Genomic DNA, 20,245 nt, shown 5'->3' with positions numbered 1-20,245 from the left:
CTGCTAATAATAATACAAAGAAGACATTGTCAGTTAAATTCTGACTTTTTATTTAGTATATACTTCATGTATGTATTTATTTTACAAATTAATGACTGATGCACCAGGAGAAACCATCTGCCTTTCCTCCTGTTGTGGGAGCAGGTATCCAGATACAGTTACTGTACATGTCAGTTATCAAAGTCTATGCGTCGGATTTAGTCTAGTGTCAGATGAGCTTGGGTATGCCAAGCATGTTGGCTCATGTTTATTTTACATCCATGGAGCCATCGCAGACGTCTCCTTCTGCACCTGCTGAGAACAAGAATGCAGGGTTAACTCAGAAGCAGATGTGTTGGTGCGGTTTGGTGTTTGATTTAAAGACAATGTGAAAAAGCTTTGTTTACAATCACATTTCCATAAAGTTGGGACACTGGGAAAAATAAAAATGGAATGCAGTCACATAAAGCACACCTAATTAAAAATAGAACATAAAAAAAAACCATAAAATGTTTATTATGGCTTCTTCTTTGCCTGATAGAGCTTTAACATGTGATTTCTGGAAGTGTTCCTGAGATCATGCTGTGATTTCCATGACAGATTATTTCCTGTTTTTGCCACCTGAGGGTCCAAAGATGCTATATTGATTTTCAGCATTGTCCCTTGCACACAGAGATTTTTCCCAATTCTCTGATCTGTTGATGATATTATGTACTGTAGATGATGAGATATTTAAACCCCTCACAATTTTATATTGAGGAACATGATTCTGATATTATTCAACAATTTGTAGAGGCAGTGTTTTGCAGACTGGTGAAATTTCGTCTTCTAAATGCTCTTTTTTATGCCCAATCGTTTTACTGACCTCTTGCCAAAAACCTCATTAGTTACTAAATTTTCCTCCAGCTGTTTCTTTTTAGTACCTCTTACGTTTCCAGCCTTTTGTTGCCCTCTAACCTAAATGCATCCAATTAAACCATTTAATATATATATATATATATATATATATATATATATATATATATATATATATATATATATATATATATATATATATATATATATATATATATATATATATATATATATATATATATATATATATATATATATATATATATATATATATATATATATATATATATATATATATATATATATATATATATATATATATATATATATATATATATATATATATATATATATATATATATATTCAAAAGCAGGAGAACAGAAATAAATCCATATATGGGGATGGGGTAAAAAAAAAAATTCAACATCAGAATTATGCACATAATATTTGAGATTTTGGTGCGACAGCTAATCTTACCTCCAATTGCAAAAACATTACTGTATGACTATCCAGGTAAACGACTTTGGCATACTTATTAACGAGTGATATGTGTGTATTTCTCTACTAAAAATGCAGTTATTTAATCTTATATTCATTTAACGTTGAACATCTTCATGCAGTTTCATTCATTCACTTATGCAACAATTAAAAATGATGTTGCTGATAGTTATGGACTACATGTTTTTCATTTTTCTGTTTATTTTTTGGTATTTTGGGGGGGGGGGGGTTATGTCAGGATATATTCACACTCCATTCTGCAGAGGATAAGAGCCTATGGATGGGTGGGTGAACAAAGATGAATATATGTTTACCTTGTTTAGCTCTGGAAAAAGTTCCTGAATGATGATGTCCAGCAGCACATATGTCAGCTGAGGAAGGCAATGCAAAAAAGGTAGGAACAAGATGAGCATTAAGGTCAGTCATGTTTAAATAAAGATGGAAACAGGAACAGTATGCAGAATGGCAGAGGAAACTGTGTTTTTGCAAACTGCATGATGCATTGCGTACCTATTATAAGGTGCGAATGTTACATTCAGAGATACGCTGCACAGCAGGAAAATGTACCCCAAGTCAATTTCCTTCATATACCCATCTGTCATATACTAGCACAGCTTTTTTTTTCGTGTCCAGATATGTTTCCTATCAGTGAAGTGCAAACATTCTGAGAAAGCACTGAGTGTGTCCTCGCTGTTTGCGCGTGTCTGTCCTTGTACCTGTTTGTTGAGCACTGGCTGCTGTAGTCCATCGAAGAGGAGGCGCACTCCTTCATACTTGGCCTCTTCTCCGATACATTTCCCCAGAAAGTCTGAAGATAAATCAAGGACAAGTCCCCAGGCGGCAATTTAAAACTCACCACTTGTCTTGTAGGTTTAGATGCCGACTACAAGTGGTTCATAAATTACAAAAGGCGACTTGGAAGAACTAAATAAATACCTGGAATATAGCTCATCATCTCCTCGAACGTCTTCTTTGCTCTCCTCTGCTTGTCTTGGGCGGAGCGAGGCGGGCTGCTTTCACAGAAAACTGAGTCTATGAGGGCAAAGATTCAGTACATGATTTCACCTCAGTTTGTTTAAAGTTCAAGATTCTCACAAACACGCAGACTCTCTTCGGTTCCTTGGCCGTGTACCTCTAAGCAGGGTGATGAGCGAGACTAGCCGGTGCTCCTGGACCACTTGGTTGAGTTTGTACTGAAGATAATAATCTGTGTAGGCCTCCAGTGTGTTCTTGAACAGGATCCTGCCACCCATTAGCAAGTGGTGCAACCAATCAGGGACACGAAAGACGACTCTGCCTAAAAATCAAGAAGAGAGAGAGCACTGATCACCTACATGACCTATCTTTTTAATATACACCAGTCAGGTATATATTATGACCACCTGTCTGATATTGTATCGGTCGCAGCCCTTAAACAATCAAAGCATAGACGCTCGTACCAACAAGTCCTATAAGCTGCGAGGTGAAGCCTCCATGGACTGGAGCATATCCCACAGATGCTCAACTGGACTTACATCTGGGGAATTTAGAGGCCAATTCATCACCTCGAACTTCCTGTTGTGCTCCTCAAATCATTTCTATACATTTTTTGCTTTATGATGCATTATCCTGCTGAAAGAGGCCATAGCCGTCAAGGAATACCGTTTCCATACATGTCAAAGTAACATCCACACCAATGGCAGGACCCAAGGTCTCTCAGCAGAACACTGCCCAAAGCACCACACTGCTTCTGCGAGTTTATACTTGCCTTCTTGCCATAGTGCATCCTGGTGTCCGGTGTTCCCCAGAGAAGCTTCACACATACACGTGATGTGACAGAAAATGTGATCCATCAGACCACGCCACCTTCTTCCATTACTCCATGGTCCAGTTCTGATCCTCACATGCCCATTGTTGGCACTTTCAGCACTGTACAGGGGTCAGCATGGGCACCCTGACTGGTCTGCAGCTATGCAGACGCATACACAACAAACTGCAATACTCTGCATGTTCTTACACATTTCTATCACAACCAGCAGTAACTGTTTCTGCAATTCCAGCTACAGTAGTTCATCTTCGCTCCCCATCAATGAGCCAATGAGCCATGACCCTGTTGCTGACTCACCACTGTTCCTACCTTGACTGCTTTTGATAAGTATTGACCGATTCAGACCAGGAACACACCACGAGCTGCAGTTTTGGAGATGCTCCGACCCAGCTGTCTAGCCATCACATTTTGGCCCTTGTCAAACTTTCTCAAATCCTTACGCTTGCCCATTTTTCCTGCTTCTAACACATCGACTTCCAGGACAAAATGTTCACTTACTTCCTAATGACAATCAGTGTAATTGACGTCACCTGTCAGTGGTCATCGTTATGCCCGATCAGTGTAAACTGTGTGTTTTACAATCTGTCTTTCCTCATCCCCTATTTGCCGACCTTATGGTTTCTCATTTGGTGGAAACTCAACACAGTGGACATTTTTCAATTGTTTGGCCTAATATTTCTTTTTTAGCAGCAAGCACTTTCAGCCATATGTTTCATGGTTCTAGCGTCTGTCAGCTACACAGACCAAGACGGATGAATAAGACAAGCAGTGGAAATGGGCTTCCTCTGAAGGAAGCGAGGAGAGATAAGAAGAGGAGCTCAGTCATTCAAGAGGGAGTCAGAGTAGAGACGCTGCTTCTCTGCATCAAATGGAAGTAGTTGAGGTGGATATTGTGTCTATCAGCTGGTTTGGAAATGTCCCTGTGCCTTCAGGGAGAAGCCGACAGAGGGTATCTCTGCTGTGGCACAACCCAGAAGTGGTTTCACAGCAGATCCACGAATGGCACATGTGGAGTATTTCATTTTAGTATTTTACCTTGCAAAACAAGTCCTTTCTGAAACACTTTCCAATAACATTTCAACCCGGTACAAATCGATCCACATTCTATGTTTAAACCTGGAAAGGAAACATCATAAATAGTGTCTGCAGAACAAACTGCAAAAATACAAACCTCTACTTACCAACATACATCAAGTAGTCATAGACCCCTTCAATGGTGATCATTTCCATGAAGTAGTTCTGATTGTGTCTCTTCTCTGTCATCTCTGATCGGTTGGCATTGTTTTTGAAGAGGTCATTGAAGAGCTGGGGGTGAGACACTTGCGTCAGATTTTAAGACTGAAGCTCTTTCAAACACCCACTGTCTCTATCTGAGAGCATTTCCAGTTATGAGTGACTCACAGAACTCTGGCAAAGTAAATATGTAACATCCCTATCTTTTTAGGAATATATTCAGATTTTATGTTAAGTTAAGTGGACGTGTTTGTTTAAGCACCACTTGCAAAAAGCTGTTATGATCTCATCAGTTCAGCCACTGGCGAGTTCTCAGATTAAATGCCCGAGGCCTTTCTTGGCAATGTCAGACCTCATTTAAATTTTGCGAAGTGCTACTTCACAAAATTTGTTGCAAAAATAGTGCATGTGCTGATGTTTTATTCTATTGTGTCTGTAATACTAGAATCACCATTAAACTTCATTTTAATTGAAGACAGAATCTAATAAACACTAGAGGAAAGAAAATATCAGCATAAACAGTTCCATCAATAGTCGATACAAATCACTGTCTTTGCTTTAAAAACTTTATTTAGGGGATTATTTAATCCCCTGCTCAATTTGTAAGTTTGCTCACAGAGAGAATATCAGACCAATAAATAACTTCGTACTTGGTGGAGAAACCCTTGTTGGCAGGTACAGGGGTAAGAGTTGCTTGTAGTTGGCACCAGGTTTGCACACATCTCAGGAGGGACTTTGGCCCACTCATCTTTACAGAAACTCTAAATCCTTCACCTTTATTGGCTGCTGCTTGGCAACTCAATGTTTCAGCTCCCTCCACGGATTTTCTATAAGACTGAAGTTTACAGACCAGCTAAGCCACTCCATGACCCTAATGTACTTCTTCTTTAGCTGCTCCTTTGCCGCCTTGGTGGTATGTCTTGGGTCACTGTGTTGCTAGAAGATGACGACGACCCATCTTCAGTGTTCAGGTTGCGGCAAGCAGGTTCTTGTCCAAGCATGGCCACGTTCATTGGACTCTCGGTGCGGGGAAGTCATCCTGTACCTTTAGCAGGAAAACAGCCCCAAAGTATAATGTTCACACTCCATGCTTGACTGTGGGGAATATGGTGGAGGCTTTAGGTCATACTCCGCATTTCTCTTCCTCCAAACACAGCAGTTTAAGTTGATGCCAAAGAGCTTGATTTTGGTTTCATCTTCCAACAGCACTTTCTCCCAACACTCTTCTGAATCATTTTAATGTTCACTGGCAAACTTAAGACAGGCTTGTAACTTCTTGAGTAGGGGGACCTTGCAAGAACTACGAGATTTCAATCCATTACGGCGTAGTGTGTTACCAATGTTGTTGACTCTGGTCCCAAGTGCCTTCAGATCATTAACAAGCTCCGCCCATGTAGGTCGGGACTGATCTACCACCACTCTCATGATCATCCTCACACCATGAGGCAAGATCTTTATGGAGCTCCAGACCGAGGGTGATTGATGGTCTTTTTTTTTTTATTTTTTTTTTTTTTATTTTTTTTTTAAACCTGTCCCGTTTGGTTCTTTTGCCATCAGAATTATTGTCTAAAGGCGAAGAAAGATGCCCAACGGATTTACTTTACCAAATGGACCATCCCAGCCTTGCCGTAATGGTCCATTTGATTCACCTTTTATTGTTTATTTTATTTTGACTTGCTGAATACGGGACAGACTTGACTGGTGGAAAGAAAGGGGAGAAAGAAAGAGGAAAGAAAAACAGCTGAGAAGAGGGACGGGGAGAAGGGCAAAACCAAAACCAACAGAATAAGCAGACAAAAAATACATATATCGATCACCTGGATCACCTGTTGAGAAAGAAAAAAAAAGCAAGCAGAAGAAAACGAGAGTAATAAACAACATCACAATGATATATGGAATATGACAGTAAATACTAAATATTAAACATTATTGTGCAGCACGTGGGATCGACAGCGCACAGTGTGCTTTGAGGTAGGAGCCAAAAGGGTGTAGTTTGTGTGTGTGATCACCCGTGTGTGCACCTGTGAGCATGAACGCTTGTTTTTAAAAGGTTCCTTCATGTAATGATCTGCTAGAGGGTGGGGGGCCACTGCCCGTCCTCCAGGGCATGAAGCAGGTATGGAGGAGATCAAAACTCCAGACATCCAGAGGCCCCAGAACACAAGAGACCAAGGAAGACCAACAGAGGGGCAGCAGCGCTATCCCAGAAAGAGCTGAGGAGAGTCCCAGATGAGGGGTCACTCAGCAGCCGCGAGCAGAAGCCGGGGTTGCAGTGGCGTGCCCGTGAGCTCCGCCGGCAGCCAGCTGTGCCTGAGTGACCGAGCCCGGGCTGAGGGCCGAGGCACCCCATCCCAGTGGCCCGAGCGAGCCCCAGGCTCCAGGCCCCGATAAGCAGCCGCCATGAGTGAGCCGGTGGGTACCTGGGCGCCACCCCGGACACAAAGAACCACCAACGCACCGATGTCTGAGGGCGTCTGCCACCGGCAGGGAAGTGGTGGGGAAGATGGGCCTCAAACCTTGGAGGGCCTGAGATGTCCCCAGAGAGGTGGCGTCTGATACCCAACCTGACATAAAGACACAGACAAACAGGCACACACAGATACAAACATCTATTCCCACCCTCATGCTCTCATATACAATTACTCAACACTCACCCAACGTGGAGACGGACATAAAGAGACGCTGTACACACAATCACACTCCCCAAGCGTACTCTAAGCCCCGGGTCTAGGTACCCTTGCCCCTGGAGGGGGAAACTGCGCCCAGACCCAGGTGATGTTACCCTTTTCCCTGCGGTGGGGAGAAGCAGACTGCCCCGACTCCGCAGCAGCAGGGAGGCCCCACATTCCAGACCCCAGTCGGACGGCCAACTCCTCCTCCTAGCCCCCCCCGCTCCAGCAGGCCGCAGAGAACGGGGGTGTAGGAAGACTCCAAACCTCCCTCCACCCGCTCTTATGTAGTGTTGATGTATGTGTGTTCTAAGGTGCATTTAAAACCCAGGAGGGCATGGAGCTACCTGCCAGAGCAGCAGGTAAGCGTATTTTTATTTTTATTCTGAACAATCGCACCGGCAGTTGTCACTTCCTTCCACCAAGCTTCCTGCTGATGGTCTTGTAGCTCATTTCAGCCTTACGCAGATTGACAGTCTTGTCCTTGACATCCTTCGACAGCCTTTTTTGGTCTTGCCCATTGTGATGGAAATCCATTCTGTTGACATTTGTGCTTTATATACATAAGTTGAGATCAGAAGTCTCGACAATTGATTTTAATCTGTGTGCCACAAGAGCAGGCAGCCAATCTCTGGGAGGCAAAATTCTGTTTAGGTTGTAGGGGATCAAATACTTTCTCCACTCAACGACATGCAAATCAGTTCATAACTGTTATGCAATATGTTTTTTCTGGATTTTTGATCAATTTTCTGTCTCTCTCCATTAAAATGAAATTACCATAATAATAAGAGACTGATTTGTTTCTCTGTAAGTGAGCAAACTTACCAATTCAGCAGAGGCTCTAATAATCTAATTATTTCCCCACTGTATATCTGTAAAGCTCAGCTGGCTTGTGGATTTTTGACCAGACAGTTGTAACAGGAACAATTAATTGCAACTGAGCTTTAGGGAGGACTCTACCAGTACTAAACGCTAAAGTACTAAACGCTAAAGCTATAAAGCCTCACTTGCCAACCTTTTTGTCATTCTCTGAGGTGGGACTCAGGATAGTGAGCTCAGGTCGGCTGGGTTTGGGTTTGGGAGATTCACAGGAATTGAAGAAGGACTGGATGAAAGGTTCCAGGTGCTGCCCTTTCTGGCAGAAAAAAAGCACACGTGCAAAATGTATATTGGGTAGTTATGGTTTCAAAAACACAAAGTTGAAACAAAAAGCACATCCTACATATTGTGTCCCAGAATAAATGCATGTCTCACCTCTTTTATCAATTTGCTGGGGACCGACTTAATGATTTTCCCTGTGAAAAATAAAAAACCCTATCTCAGTGATGTATGCTTCTGTCACATTGTGCCTCTTTTCCAGACACATCTCTTCTCATCCAACCCAAGGTCAGCCTGATCAAACATTTCCACAGGCTGTTTGAAATACTCTTGCTGTTTAAACATCATCTATTTTGCACATTTGTTTAAACAAAGTGTCTGTCACATTCTCTGCAGCCAGGTCAGAGAGAATGTGCCTCATACTGTACCGAGGTTCACGTCAGGTAACATCTTGTCCAGGAACTGAGACTCCATGCTATAAGGAGACAGGAAGTCGGCCAGTAGCTGGCTGTTGCTCAGCTCTGGGTGCTGCAGGAGTTTCTGCAAAGTGAACAGATAATGAAAACACACATTTGTTCTGTAGCTGAAAATCAATCACAGGACTGCAGATTTATTGTGTATGATTAAATGTATGCAGATGCAGGTGCTTTACTCATTTTTAGAACAAAGCAGACTGTGGATTTTCAAGGGCGTTATCTGGGTTTTTCTGCTTATAAAGCCTCCCAACCAAGTTTGGATTAGTGCTTACTACTTTCCACAGAACATTGCAACTTTTTAAATTAATTCCCAAGCTTTCAAAGCAGCCTCTTGGTGTGTCTTGAAAAAACTTGCAGACTTATTTCAAGGTAAGTAATCCATCACAGTGAAAACTTTTACTGCTTTTTGTGTTGTCTTTTGTGATTCTGTAGTGATGGTCCTCCAGGTGGGGACCATTTAAAAATCTTTCCTTGCCGTTCCATCCTCTCCAGGATGGGGAGTTTTGTCATTTTTCTCTATAAATGTTCAACAGTTAAGACTCAAATTTTATTCCTTGAAGTGTTTAAGGACCTTGGTAGCAACTGCAGAGACTGAATTGTGTTTTATTCAGTTTTTTCCTCTGTGTATTGAAAAGCTGCTCTTACAATCACCAAGTGACTCAACCACTGACTAAGACTGATTAAGATGACTTTAAATGTTTCTTTTTTTCTGAAACCTAATTTGAAGTATTCTTGATGAACGCATACGCACAGAAAACTACACCCAAAAACTTTTCAATAATGTGTGTGCGTACGTATTTCAAGCTAATTTGTTGGTAACCTTCTCACCAACCGCCTCCACTCAAAGTCATTTTTGTAAGACTACTTGTCTTAGAGTTTTTTATTATTTAGTTATTTGAAGAAGTTTTCACAGTACAAACCGTGATTCAGCAGCTTTTAGAATCACCTCTAGCAGTGATAAGTTGAAGTAAACATTTTCTGTATTTTTTTTTATTTATTTGAGGTTCATTTTAAAATTACACTTGATGCCCCCAGGTTATATTCAGCAATTTTACTATAATATATTTACTCCAAACATCTTATATTAGGAGCATATTTTTTAAATTAATACTAGAAAGTCATCAGGTTCCAATATATATTTTGCAGAAAATGCATAAACTATATGCATAGTGCTAAATGTCAGGCTTTGCTATTAGAATTAACAATAGGATGCATGTTTTTGTACATTATGTTTATGATTATTAGGGTTGGGTACATGTAGACATAAATATATACATACACTACAATCATCATAGTACGATTATATAAAGAAATTATATAGCAAAATGTTAAAAGTGTAGCTACACAGTAATTACATAAAGCATGATACTTTTAAAAGTGATTGTTGTAGCTGATCAAAACCTGTTATATTGCCTTGGTACAGTATATATTACACCTATCTAAATGCTACCTCATTAAGAAAGCATTTGCATTTCAACATCAGAGATGGTCACACTTGCATGATCCTTTAATCAAGTGCATTTGATTGGACTGCTATTAACATCATAATTTCTATGGAAGTGGTAAGGCTGTACTCAATGTTTCACAGCACTTCATGGAGTCCTTTGGAAACTTTCTTTTTCACATGACTGAGTATCCTGCCCAGTGCAATTCAGACGAAAAGGCCAAGAGAAGCTCAGATATCTACCTGAAGATATTCCTGAAATTCCTCCCTCTTCGATGTCAGAAATTCATAATTCTTGGGACCAATTATTCTCTTTGAGGGCAGCTGCGCATCTGGAAATGAGCCTGCAGATGGTGTAAGATTTCACAAAGACGAGTGTTAAAAATATATATCTTTCTTTAACTGGAACATAACAGCCGTGCAGTTTCCAAGTCTCCAAATAATGCAACAGGGCCATTAAATGTTCTTCGCTTCTAAAATGTAACTTTATTTGGAAGTAATAATCTGGGATTTTTCTGTGGCGATGTCATTTTCATGGGAAAATTCCTTCCTGATGGCCTTGAATGAAAAACAGAGCAGTGCACTGGTGCTCTAAATTAGCATTATGTAGAAAACCTACCATGAAACTCGGTGAGCTTTGACTCTAGGACATAGAACTCCAGATATCTCCTGTACACAGACCAGTGCTCAGTCTCATGTCCGACTGCAGAGAGTAAAACAAGATTTAATTAATGACACCAAAGCAAAACAACTAGTCACACTAGTTACTGGTTACCTAATAATATTACAGATTATTTACAAGTATGTTTTAATGAGATATGTTGGTTGAGATTGTGTGCTTTTATGGGGTTTTTCTGATAAGAAAGTTAAATGACTAATCAGATCCTTTTTTCAATCTGAGTTAAATTGTATAAAAAGACACAGATGACTCTAAAAACTTCCCAGCTGAAATGGTGAGTGACTTCACTCGGATGACACTAAGTGACACTGAAGGAAAAGGTCCGCACAGCCTCACCTGCCTTCCGGTCGTTGCGCTCTACATCAATACAAAACACTGGAATGCGCTCCCTCTTTACGTCGTCATCGTAGAAATCAATGTACGGGATTGTGATGTTCCAGGCTGAGAGGTTTCGCGGGGTGCTCGGGGTGGAGGCCGCCTCCATAGGGGGGTCATCTTCCAGCACCATCATGGCTTCCTCCACCTTGAATAGAAGGAAGTGAGAGTGGTTGAGGTCAAGGCTTTGCGGCGTACACGATAGATGAACAACACGACCACTTTTATGCTGCAAAACACACAAAGTTAGAGGCCTGACTTTAATTTCTTGGAGTTCTTTTGTTCTTTGTGTATGGCTTCTTTGTACCTTAACCATATAATCTACTCCTATCAAAATTACTATTAAATTGAACAGCAAATGCAAAGATCAGGGACAACTACACAAAAAAAAGGTGGCTGAGACCTGACCACAAGTAAGGGAAGTGCAACGTATACACAGGATATCCCTTTACAATAAATGCGGAACAAGGAATTAACAGAGTAAAGACAGTAAAGTGCTGTAACAGACTGTGTTTGAAGTCACATCAATATAAATTTACTAGCTGATTTTCATTCATTCATTTAAGGTGGATATTTAGTCATTTTCGCAGGTCGTCTTTGTGGTTTCACAGAGAAACTCTTGCTCTTTAAAATCAACACAATCTAGTGTAAAACAGGCAAATTCATGGACTCCACCTCAGAAAACGCCAGAACCCAAACATTGGATTTAAATATTGAAAAAATAGACAAAGATATTTTATTATGCCTGAAGAAATCGGCAAAAACATGCTTTGTCAAACTCGGCAGCGTCGGCAAATTGCACTGAAAACCTTGAAGGTTTGCCCATGAGGTAGAATTAATAGACTATGTGGCTTTGTTTTCTTTACTCACCAACGCCACCATGTGGGAATTACTTCAGGAGACCCTCAATATGACTTGAAGAGTCTGTTTGCAGTTACTTCTAATAAATTTGACATGCAGTTTAACCCTAAAAAGCAACTATCGACACGTGAGCATTATTTTATACACTTTCATCATCTTATAATGAATGTTTAGGCCATTTTTAGATGTGCCTTACCATATCATCCTCCCCCTCTACCAGCCCATAGGATGGCAGCATGGCTCCTTCCATCGTTGTGCTCTTGAACACTCCTTTGATCTTACTGCCAATGCGGCTAATCCCAAAGGACTCGCCCCTCTTAGACGTACTCCTGCAGTTCAAACAAGGAGGCTATTAAACACGGAGCAAAGGAGGAGATGCGCTTGGCTTCAGCAAAGCGCATGCAGCTTCAGAGAGGTGACAGAGCAGGGACTGCAGGGGAGAAGAAGCAGCTTACTGTATCTGTATCATGGGAGGTAAAAGCTAATCTAGCCAAACCAATGACAACGTTTAACTTCACAGTCATCTTACAATAAAATGCCTGGGTTGCTGGTAAAGCGCTGCAGAGCCACAAAAACACACACACACACAACAAAGCACTGAGCAGTGATGGACAGATGTGTAGCTTGGAGGGGATATTTTCAGGGTGTAAAAAACGCTGATGATGATCGGTTACCTGACAACCGATAAAAAGCACACAACATCACAGGTGCTCTGTGTGAGTGCCGGTTTGCTCACGTAAAATAAAAATCACCACATGACGCACAGAGATACGCTTACTACACAAGAAGCCGAGCACAGAAAAAGTCGCTGCGGTGTCGAAAACGAGACTGGAGGAAATAAAACGACAAATTAAAACAGGATCCCGTGCACAGACCCCACCATGCAGGCGCCCGGCTGGGACTGGGGTCACATGGGTGTGAAACTGGATAGCATGACATCACACTGAGCGACCTGTGACAGACAGATGGACCCTGACTTACTTGGGTGATGAGTGGCGGTGGGATAGCGAGCCATATGGGAAGTTTGTGAACGTGGACTGGGCATGGAGGGAGTTACAAGATGCAGGTGAAGAGCTGCCAGAGGCGGTGAACAGTGAGGACGGGGACTCGGGGCTCCAGTCCCAGGAGCTATAAGCAGAACAGGGTCACATCCCCACGGGCAAGAGGAGGGAGCGGATCGTGGATCATACCAGGGCAGGCAGTATGGTGGTCACAGAATCAGAGTGGACATACAGTCACAGACACAGGCACGATGGTGGAAATACACAGATGGGCGTAATGGGCAGACAAACGGGCAGAGGTGGAGAAGGTTTCTTAATCGCAGGTATGGAGGGAGGTTAGCCTCGAAACTGGTCACATGTGATTGTGGGCTGCAAAAGCAATTATATGCTATCCCATCTATCATTTTGAGTGGCGTAATTTATGCTGCTTTGGAAACTGCCTTTATAACAAGTTTGCTTTCAGGTGTTGGAAATGAAACAGAAAATGAGTTTTCCTTCATTTTAATTCTCCCATTTTGGATATAATGCTTTTATTAGCTTTATCTGCTTACAGGCTTACTGGTGACACATGCTATGATTAGCTCATTAATGTCAGTTTACTCAGTGTTCTCTCTTTTTGCAGCTACAGCACACTCACCAAATAAAACATGTATTTAGGGGTGAAATGAGATGAGTGCTAAAAGATTATATATCATTATCGTAGTATCAGCTAGTGCTTATGAAACTGAAGCCCTCCTTGACGGCTCGGGCCCAGGCAGGGCACAGTGATTCTGTTAAAAAAAAAGGCAGCACATCTTTAATCTTAAGTATGAAGTGTCTTTTGGAATCTTGCGTGCAGCACTACTCAGCCAGCCACTGTTCTGATCAGCACACTGACGACTTGTACTCACCGAATGTCATCCAAACTGACGCTATTTCTGGAACAATATGCACAAGGAGTTAGTGGCAGGGCCCCGTGGCCACGTACACACCACACCCCGCGATAGAAAACATGACAGTCGATCCATGGCTTCAGTTCAGTTACAGCTATACTGCAGTGGTCTAATATAACCTGCATTACAAGAAAATGGGTTGCTTCTTTACAGCTTAGTTACAGTTATGTTTATGTGTGACGCAGCTGGCTCATAGCATATGCTGTCATCGTACTGCAGAGTGCTGTGGGGAAACAGGGATTTATGTACGTTTAATAGGAAAACCAGGAAAACTGGACGTGGAAGAAAACACAGAAATTTACTGTGTGTCTAAAATCTTAGTTAACAGTGAATTTGTGTTTGCGCTGTTTTCTGTTTCTATATTTTCTGAAAGTCGACCTGTGCATCATTATGCTAAACTTTTATGCTGTTACACACAAACATAACAAAGTGAAGCCTACCTGCTCATTTTGGAATTTCTGGCAGGGGACTCGGCCCCTCTGAGAAGCTGCCGAAAGTACTGTGGAAAAAAGAAGGTCAATCAAACAACACATATGGGAAATCTGGTACGGTATGCAAGCTAAACTCAAGGAACATCCCATATCTATTGACCTCTTAATGCCTAAACAATAATAACCACTGATGCCCAGTTTATTTGGGAGCAAGAACAGGGGTGGCAACTAAGTAGAAAATAACCTCACATTGTTATCCAGACACTATTCACACAGGGCTATGGCCTGCTCTGAACAATGGCTGAGCTCTGGTCCACCCAGCTGAATTCAATGAAATTGCTTCTGAGGGGTGAAATTCAGCTTGGCAGTTTGGCATAATGCCAGCGCCGGCTCATTGGCCGGTTGCGCGTCTGATATTGATGACAGGGCCGATAGCGGTTGGTAGCTGGGGGATGGAAAAATGGGTCTGAGTCAACAAATTCCAGTTGAGCTTGAGTGTAAGTATTTTACAGATATAGTTTTGGTATATCTGAGACAATAAAAATACTAAATTTAAGAAATGATCATTCACTCTCAACTAAAAGACCCATAATTTAGACAGGAAAATGCTTAAATCTGGAAATCAAGCTGGGTGACAATAGGCTTAGTGGTTTCTATTGAGGTGTGGGCGCTAACCTCATCGCTGTGGCAGAACATGGGGGTGAAAACATTCTCCAGGAGAGAGAGGACGTGCTCGTAGGCTTCAAACAAGCACCTCATGGTCTGCAGTTTCACCACCTCCCCATAAGGACCCTCAGCAACTGGGACGTTCAACAGAAACACACACGCGAGTTAGCATACTACATAGCATGCATACTCATTAAGGCAGACCTAGGATGTTTAAGACACTTTAACTTCACTAATGACTCCTGTCACATACTGTTGCGTATTTCTTCCACTATAAAGGGGTCAAAGCGGATTTTGTCAACACTCTCGTCCAAGCAGTAGGTCTCGTAGATCTTCTTCACTTCCTTGTGGAGCATCATCTTCTCTGAATCCAACAGCTCAGGGCACAGAATCCTGTCGTTGAACTCCTCTGAGAAGTTAAGAGAGTCAGACATCACAACGTCACAGTGATAGGTTAACTCTGCCACCCATGAGTGGTAATTTTTCCTGATAATTTCAGATGGGGTGATGAAAAGCTGTTGACTGACAGAACTGAGTAATTAAGGTAACAACAACTGGATTTAGAGAAAAAATTGAATACTTGCCAACTGCGAGGCAGAATTGGAGGACATGGACAGCGCCTTCTTGCTTTAGGAAGTTCATAAAGCGAAAGAGAAGGTCTTGCTGTTCTCGAATTTCCTTCAACTCCAGCTTTAGCACCTGATACAAGGGCAGGAAAAAATGGATTAGTATACTCTATAAAGCATTGCCTGCTATATCCCTCCTGCTTCTATTAGGCTTACGCTGTCCCACATACCAGCTACATATTATCACTAGGTTTTTGCTTAATGCCAGATGGCTTTTGTTTCAAAGGTGGCCTGCAGTTGAATTTTTTTAGGTTTTTAATGAATTACTTCACTCTCCCAGATGAAAACAAACACTTACTGAGGGCTTTTTGCTGCGAATATCAGAGTACTTTTGCAGGAAAGGAACCAGTGTTGAAGTGGGCTCTGTGGCTTCTTCAGGCTGGAGTGAACAAGTCGGGAAAAATTAAATACACATTTAAAATTCACAGAAGATACACTCACCCCTCATTCTGTTAGGTATGCCTGTTCAACTGCTTGTTAACAGGAATATCTAATCACATGACACAAACTCAGTACATTTAGACATGTTTAAAGCAACCTGCTGAAGTTCAAATCGAGCATCAGAACGGAGAAGAAAGGAGATTTCTAATACAGTGCTAATACAGGCTCGGCTATTTCAGAAACTGCTGATCTACTGGGATTTACTCCACACATCCATCTCTAGGGTTTCAAGAGAATGGTCTGAAAAAGAGAAAATATCCCATGAGCAGCAGTTCTCTGGGTGAAAATGCCTTGTGGATGTCACAGGTCAGAGGAGAGTGGCCAGGGTATGCAGAATAGCATCTCTGAATGCACAACATCTTGAACACTGAAGCAGATGGGCTACAGCAACAGAAGACCACACAAAGATTCACCAAAATTGGACAATAGAAGATACAAAAGACAGTATCTGGTCTGATGAGTCTGAATTTCTGCTGTGACACTTAAAGAGAAGGGTCAGAATTTAATGTAAACAGCATGAAAGCATGGATGCATCCTGCCTTATACCAATAACTCAGACAGGTGGTGCTGGTGTAATGGTGTGGGGATATTTTCTTGACACACACTGAGTACTGCTGCTGACCATGTCCATCCAACAAATGACCCAGCCAACAAATCTGCTTTATGCATCAAAAATTTGAAGGAGTTCAGAAAGCAAAAGAGTGACCTGACTTGTTACTAGAAAGGTGAACCAAACAGAGTGACTGGTGAGTGCAAATGACATCCAGTTACAGTCCAGTATATACTTACAGGTGAGTTGTCAATGAATATCAAAATTAAATGATTCGCTGTGTCCTGAAATTTAAAAGAAATACACAAAAAAAGCAGTCAGTAAGTTTCAAACTCAAGTGTAGCGCTGTAAGTAATGTTTTGATTTGTCTTTTATTTGCATTCTCATAATACTGCACATTAGCGCTGTTAAAAGGACTATAAAAGAAATATCCTGTTAGACTGGCAAAAGCATCCAAAGACACGTTTAAGGGAAAAAACAGCTTTGGATTTCTATTCTACACTCACAGGATCAGCCAAGTAGTCCATTGAAGGAAGGAAGACAGAACCAGCCAAAACTTCCCTTATCAGGAGTGTAAGAGATCTGAGAGAATGACGAGATACAGAAGCAGGAAATAAGAGAACGAAGCAATAAAGACGTAGTGCTGCATAGTGTCACAAATGACACTATTCTCATGGTAGAATCATGCTGTGCATTCATGTTGTGACTTAATTGGGTAAATATATGGTTGCAGTGCATGGGCTTTACTTCCAGAGCAGTCAGTTACCTGCAGTCTGTGGCCTTGGGCGGCAGGATGTAAGGGAACAGTATCTCAGTCAGCTTCCTGAGGTAGAGAAGCTCATCTCTGCGACTGCGAAGAGCCACGTGGAGATCAGGACCATATTCCTCCAGGGCAGCTTGTTGAAGATACTCTATGTTTTTTACTGAAAAGAAACCAAAAAACATTTTTTATGATAAAAGAAAAATAAATAAACAAACTGCTCTGTGTGATTATATCTGCCATACCCTTCTGCCTTGCTTTGCTAATAATTTCAATGTGCTTCATGGAAACTTTAAGGAGCTTTTTTGTGATGAGAGATGCCACATCCACCTAAGAGAGAGAGACAAGTTTATCCAAAAATGATGAAAACCGGGTCAAAACATTCAAAGTTTTTAAGTTTACAGAGTCTAAGTTTCACCTTCTGGGTCCGACGAACCAGCACAGCTGCAAAGAAACGCAAGGTCACTCTCAGCTCGTCGACAAACGCCTCGTCGTCTGTGATGTCTCTGAAAGAAAAAAGAAATCTGTCCCCTCATTTCACAGGACACAACACAGTTTGAACCTCGGAGGAAGGATACAAGAAACTCTTACCTATACCAAGGATATACAAAATTTTCCAGAACAAGCTCTAGAATCTAAAATAAAAACAACAGATTTCATTGTGCCATAATTTGATAGATTAATTTAATGTTTATTTAATAATAATAATAATGTGTTTAACTAATATGCCTATTACCTCTGAAAGTGAGGCATCCACTTTAGAAGGAATTTTCAGGTCAAGCCATGGCTGATAGTTTTCCAGTAACAGAGTCGGTCTATAAATATGATCAAAATTGAAAAAAGAAAGGAATGAAATAGAAAAAATTCAGTATCATCAACAGAGGAAGACAGAAGAATCCAGTCTGACCACTAGATGGCACTGCTAAATCTCCCATGACCTAATAAGTAGGTAACTTTATTGTTGTCAACCCAGTAATGAGGTTATATATATATATGTATAGCATATGTAGTAACACAGTGATATGGACTTGGTCACAGATAATCTGTAATCTGTGGCATCAGGCATTAAGCATTTATTATGCTAAATATATAACTGCTGATATAAGGTTTCAATAAAACACAAGTCAGCTTCTGTCCAGTCTACGACCATTGCACAACAGCACAACCACGTCACTCACCTGTGCCTTTTGCACTTGATTTTTCCACAGACAGCACAGCTGTGGCCCAGCGGAAACAGCTCCTGCTGGTACGACTACAAGATAAAGTCAACAGCAAAGAGTATGAACTGCTGCTGCTTTTGTGCCTTTTTATTCATCATCATCAATCTATAAGCAAGCAACGGCATGCTTCCAACAAGTGATAGACATTACATATATTTTTATCAGCTGTGGCACTCAGAGTGTGGAGGCTGTATCCTCCTAATTTGTCCAGTTAAATTCTAACCAACCTTGATTTTTGGTTTAATGGAGACTAAGATGTTAGGCAGCAGAGACTCAGGCCCCAGGGAGCAGTAGAAAGTGACGACTCCAGCCAGGAACGACCAAAACACCATTATAATGTGAATATATCTGTAGTAAAAAGGAGGTGTGAGGTATAAATGAATAAGAACATGGTAAACTATGAAGTGAAATGAGTGGGCTGCAGGTTTGCCTATGGAGACTGAACTAGTTACCTGTTCAAAAGCACAGTGGAGAGAAGCAGGACCAGCAGAAGGAAGCAGAAGACTGGATATTGTCGACCAAGCTCTCTGAGCCGGTCCACCTTTACCCTGCGTCTTAATTTCTGCAGATAAGCCCGGATGCATCCCATCTTTGTCTGTCAACACCCAGCCTACTGCATATTACTGTAAATAAATAAAGGTCGCATTACGAAGTGGCTGCAGGCTACAAATAAATAAGGGCGTGTAGCAGGAAGCACGAGCTCTTTACTCAAAGTCACAGTATTTTTTATTTATTTTTTTAAAATCTATCTATTGCGCTTAACATACGTATCAGGTTGCACTGATTTTAACATATCGACTCAAGCACTTACTGTAAGTGTACGGCGGACGATATGGGCCATTTTTCACTGTAGTTCAGGCGCGACACCATAATGAATTTGCAAAAACAAAATAAATACATAAGCAGGTTGCCTGTGTGCAGGATCAGCGCAGAGAGCAGAGCCGCGCACAGCTGTGAGCCACAGCAGGCTTAGTGGCAGTTACACAGCATCATTCGTGCGTGGACCGTCCTAAAACTCTGATAGGTTGCCGTTTTGGTTAATGGCCGCGGTCCTGTCACGGGCATAGCTGTCCATTGAGAAGCAGCAGCAGCGGTGGTGGTTGGTGCCTCGGTTGTCAGCGCTGGAGACGTGTGATGTCACCTCCGCTGCGCTCCCAGCAGCAGTAGCTGCTACTGGCTCCTGTAGTTTAGCTCTGAGGTAACGGACGTGTCCGCCACATATTCCCCTTGAAATGAAACCCACGCCAAGGTGCCCGGATCAAGGAGACGCGTCCCGGAGCGGAGTGGTGCTCACTGGAGCGGCCATTATTTGTAGTATTGTCGCATTTAACGGACTCGAAGCGCAGCAGCATTGATTTGTGTGTGTGGTAAACAGCTTACAGTCGTACTTTGACCGAAGAAACTGCACAGGGGAACATGGGAAAATTGCGTTTTTACGTTTTTTAACGTGGACTTAAATTGGGTTAACCGGCAAATAGCCCTCCTACAGTAGCTCCATCACTCGCGCTGACCTACTTCCAGCTAACTGACACAAAGGCGTTTAGAGCTTTTAACATCAGGCTGTAGATTACTGTAATAGTAACTATACTAACACAGTATTGTTACATTTGACGATTAAATGCAATAAATATGCAATAAATAGT

The 20,245-nt window shown here is 41.7% G+C and overlaps 1 protein-coding gene across 6 annotated transcripts; it reads right to left on the bottom strand.

The window, feature by feature from the left end:
- Positions 1-26: 26 nt before the first annotated feature.
- Positions 27-20,033, bottom strand: LOC116334703 (sorting nexin-14). 6 transcript variants are annotated; one of them, XM_039603560.1, is made up of 31 exons: positions 19,414-20,033; positions 19,055-19,225; positions 18,830-18,950; positions 18,561-18,634; positions 18,119-18,197; positions 17,974-18,017; positions 17,801-17,888; positions 17,628-17,712; positions 17,389-17,545; positions 17,129-17,204; positions 16,862-16,906; positions 15,930-16,010; positions 15,590-15,704; positions 15,259-15,414; positions 15,015-15,139; positions 14,349-14,407; positions 13,867-13,893; positions 12,957-13,103; positions 12,172-12,304; positions 11,076-11,262; positions 10,680-10,763; positions 10,304-10,404; positions 8,569-8,680; positions 8,297-8,337; positions 8,058-8,177; positions 4,322-4,445; positions 2,466-2,630; positions 2,270-2,365; positions 2,050-2,141; positions 1,648-1,704; positions 27-291 (listed from the first exon to the last, which is right to left on the bottom strand). In XM_039603560.1, the coding sequence occupies exons 2-31, from the start codon at positions 19,189-19,191 to the stop codon at positions 253-255; spliced, it is 2,967 nt and encodes a 988-aa protein (XP_039459494.1). In that variant the 5' UTR covers positions 19,192-19,225; positions 19,414-20,033; the 3' UTR covers positions 27-252. The 6 variants fall into 6 exon arrangements, with proteins under 6 accessions (XP_039459494.1, XP_039459495.1, XP_039459493.1 ...); XM_039603561.1 differs by having other exon boundaries at positions 27-294; positions 17,389-17,533; positions 19,414-20,031; XM_039603559.1 differs by having other exon boundaries at positions 27-294; positions 19,414-20,028.
- Positions 20,034-20,245: the final 212 nt, after the last annotated feature.

This window comes from Oreochromis aureus, linkage group 19 (genome assembly GCF_013358895.1).
Source record: "Oreochromis aureus strain Israel breed Guangdong linkage group 19, ZZ_aureus, whole genome shotgun sequence".
Classification (NCBI taxonomy): Eukaryota; Metazoa; Chordata; class Actinopteri; order Cichliformes; family Cichlidae; genus Oreochromis; species Oreochromis aureus.
The sequence above is the reverse complement of the archived record's forward strand: the minus strand, read 5'-3'. Positions and strand labels throughout refer to the sequence as shown.

Coding starts and splice junctions, on each gene's coding strand:
- LOC116334703 (XM_039603559.1), bottom strand. CDS start 19,191: ATGGGATGCATCCGGGCTTATCTGCAGAAATTAAGACGCAGGGTAAAG. Junction 18,951..19,054: donor TCCACTGTGCTTTTGAACAG/GTAACTAGTTCA, acceptor TTTTTACTACAG/ATATATTCACATTATAATGG. Junction 13,894..14,348: donor AGAAATTCCAAAATGAGCAG/GTAGGCTTCACT, acceptor ATATTGTTCCAG/AAATAGCGTCAGTTTGGATG.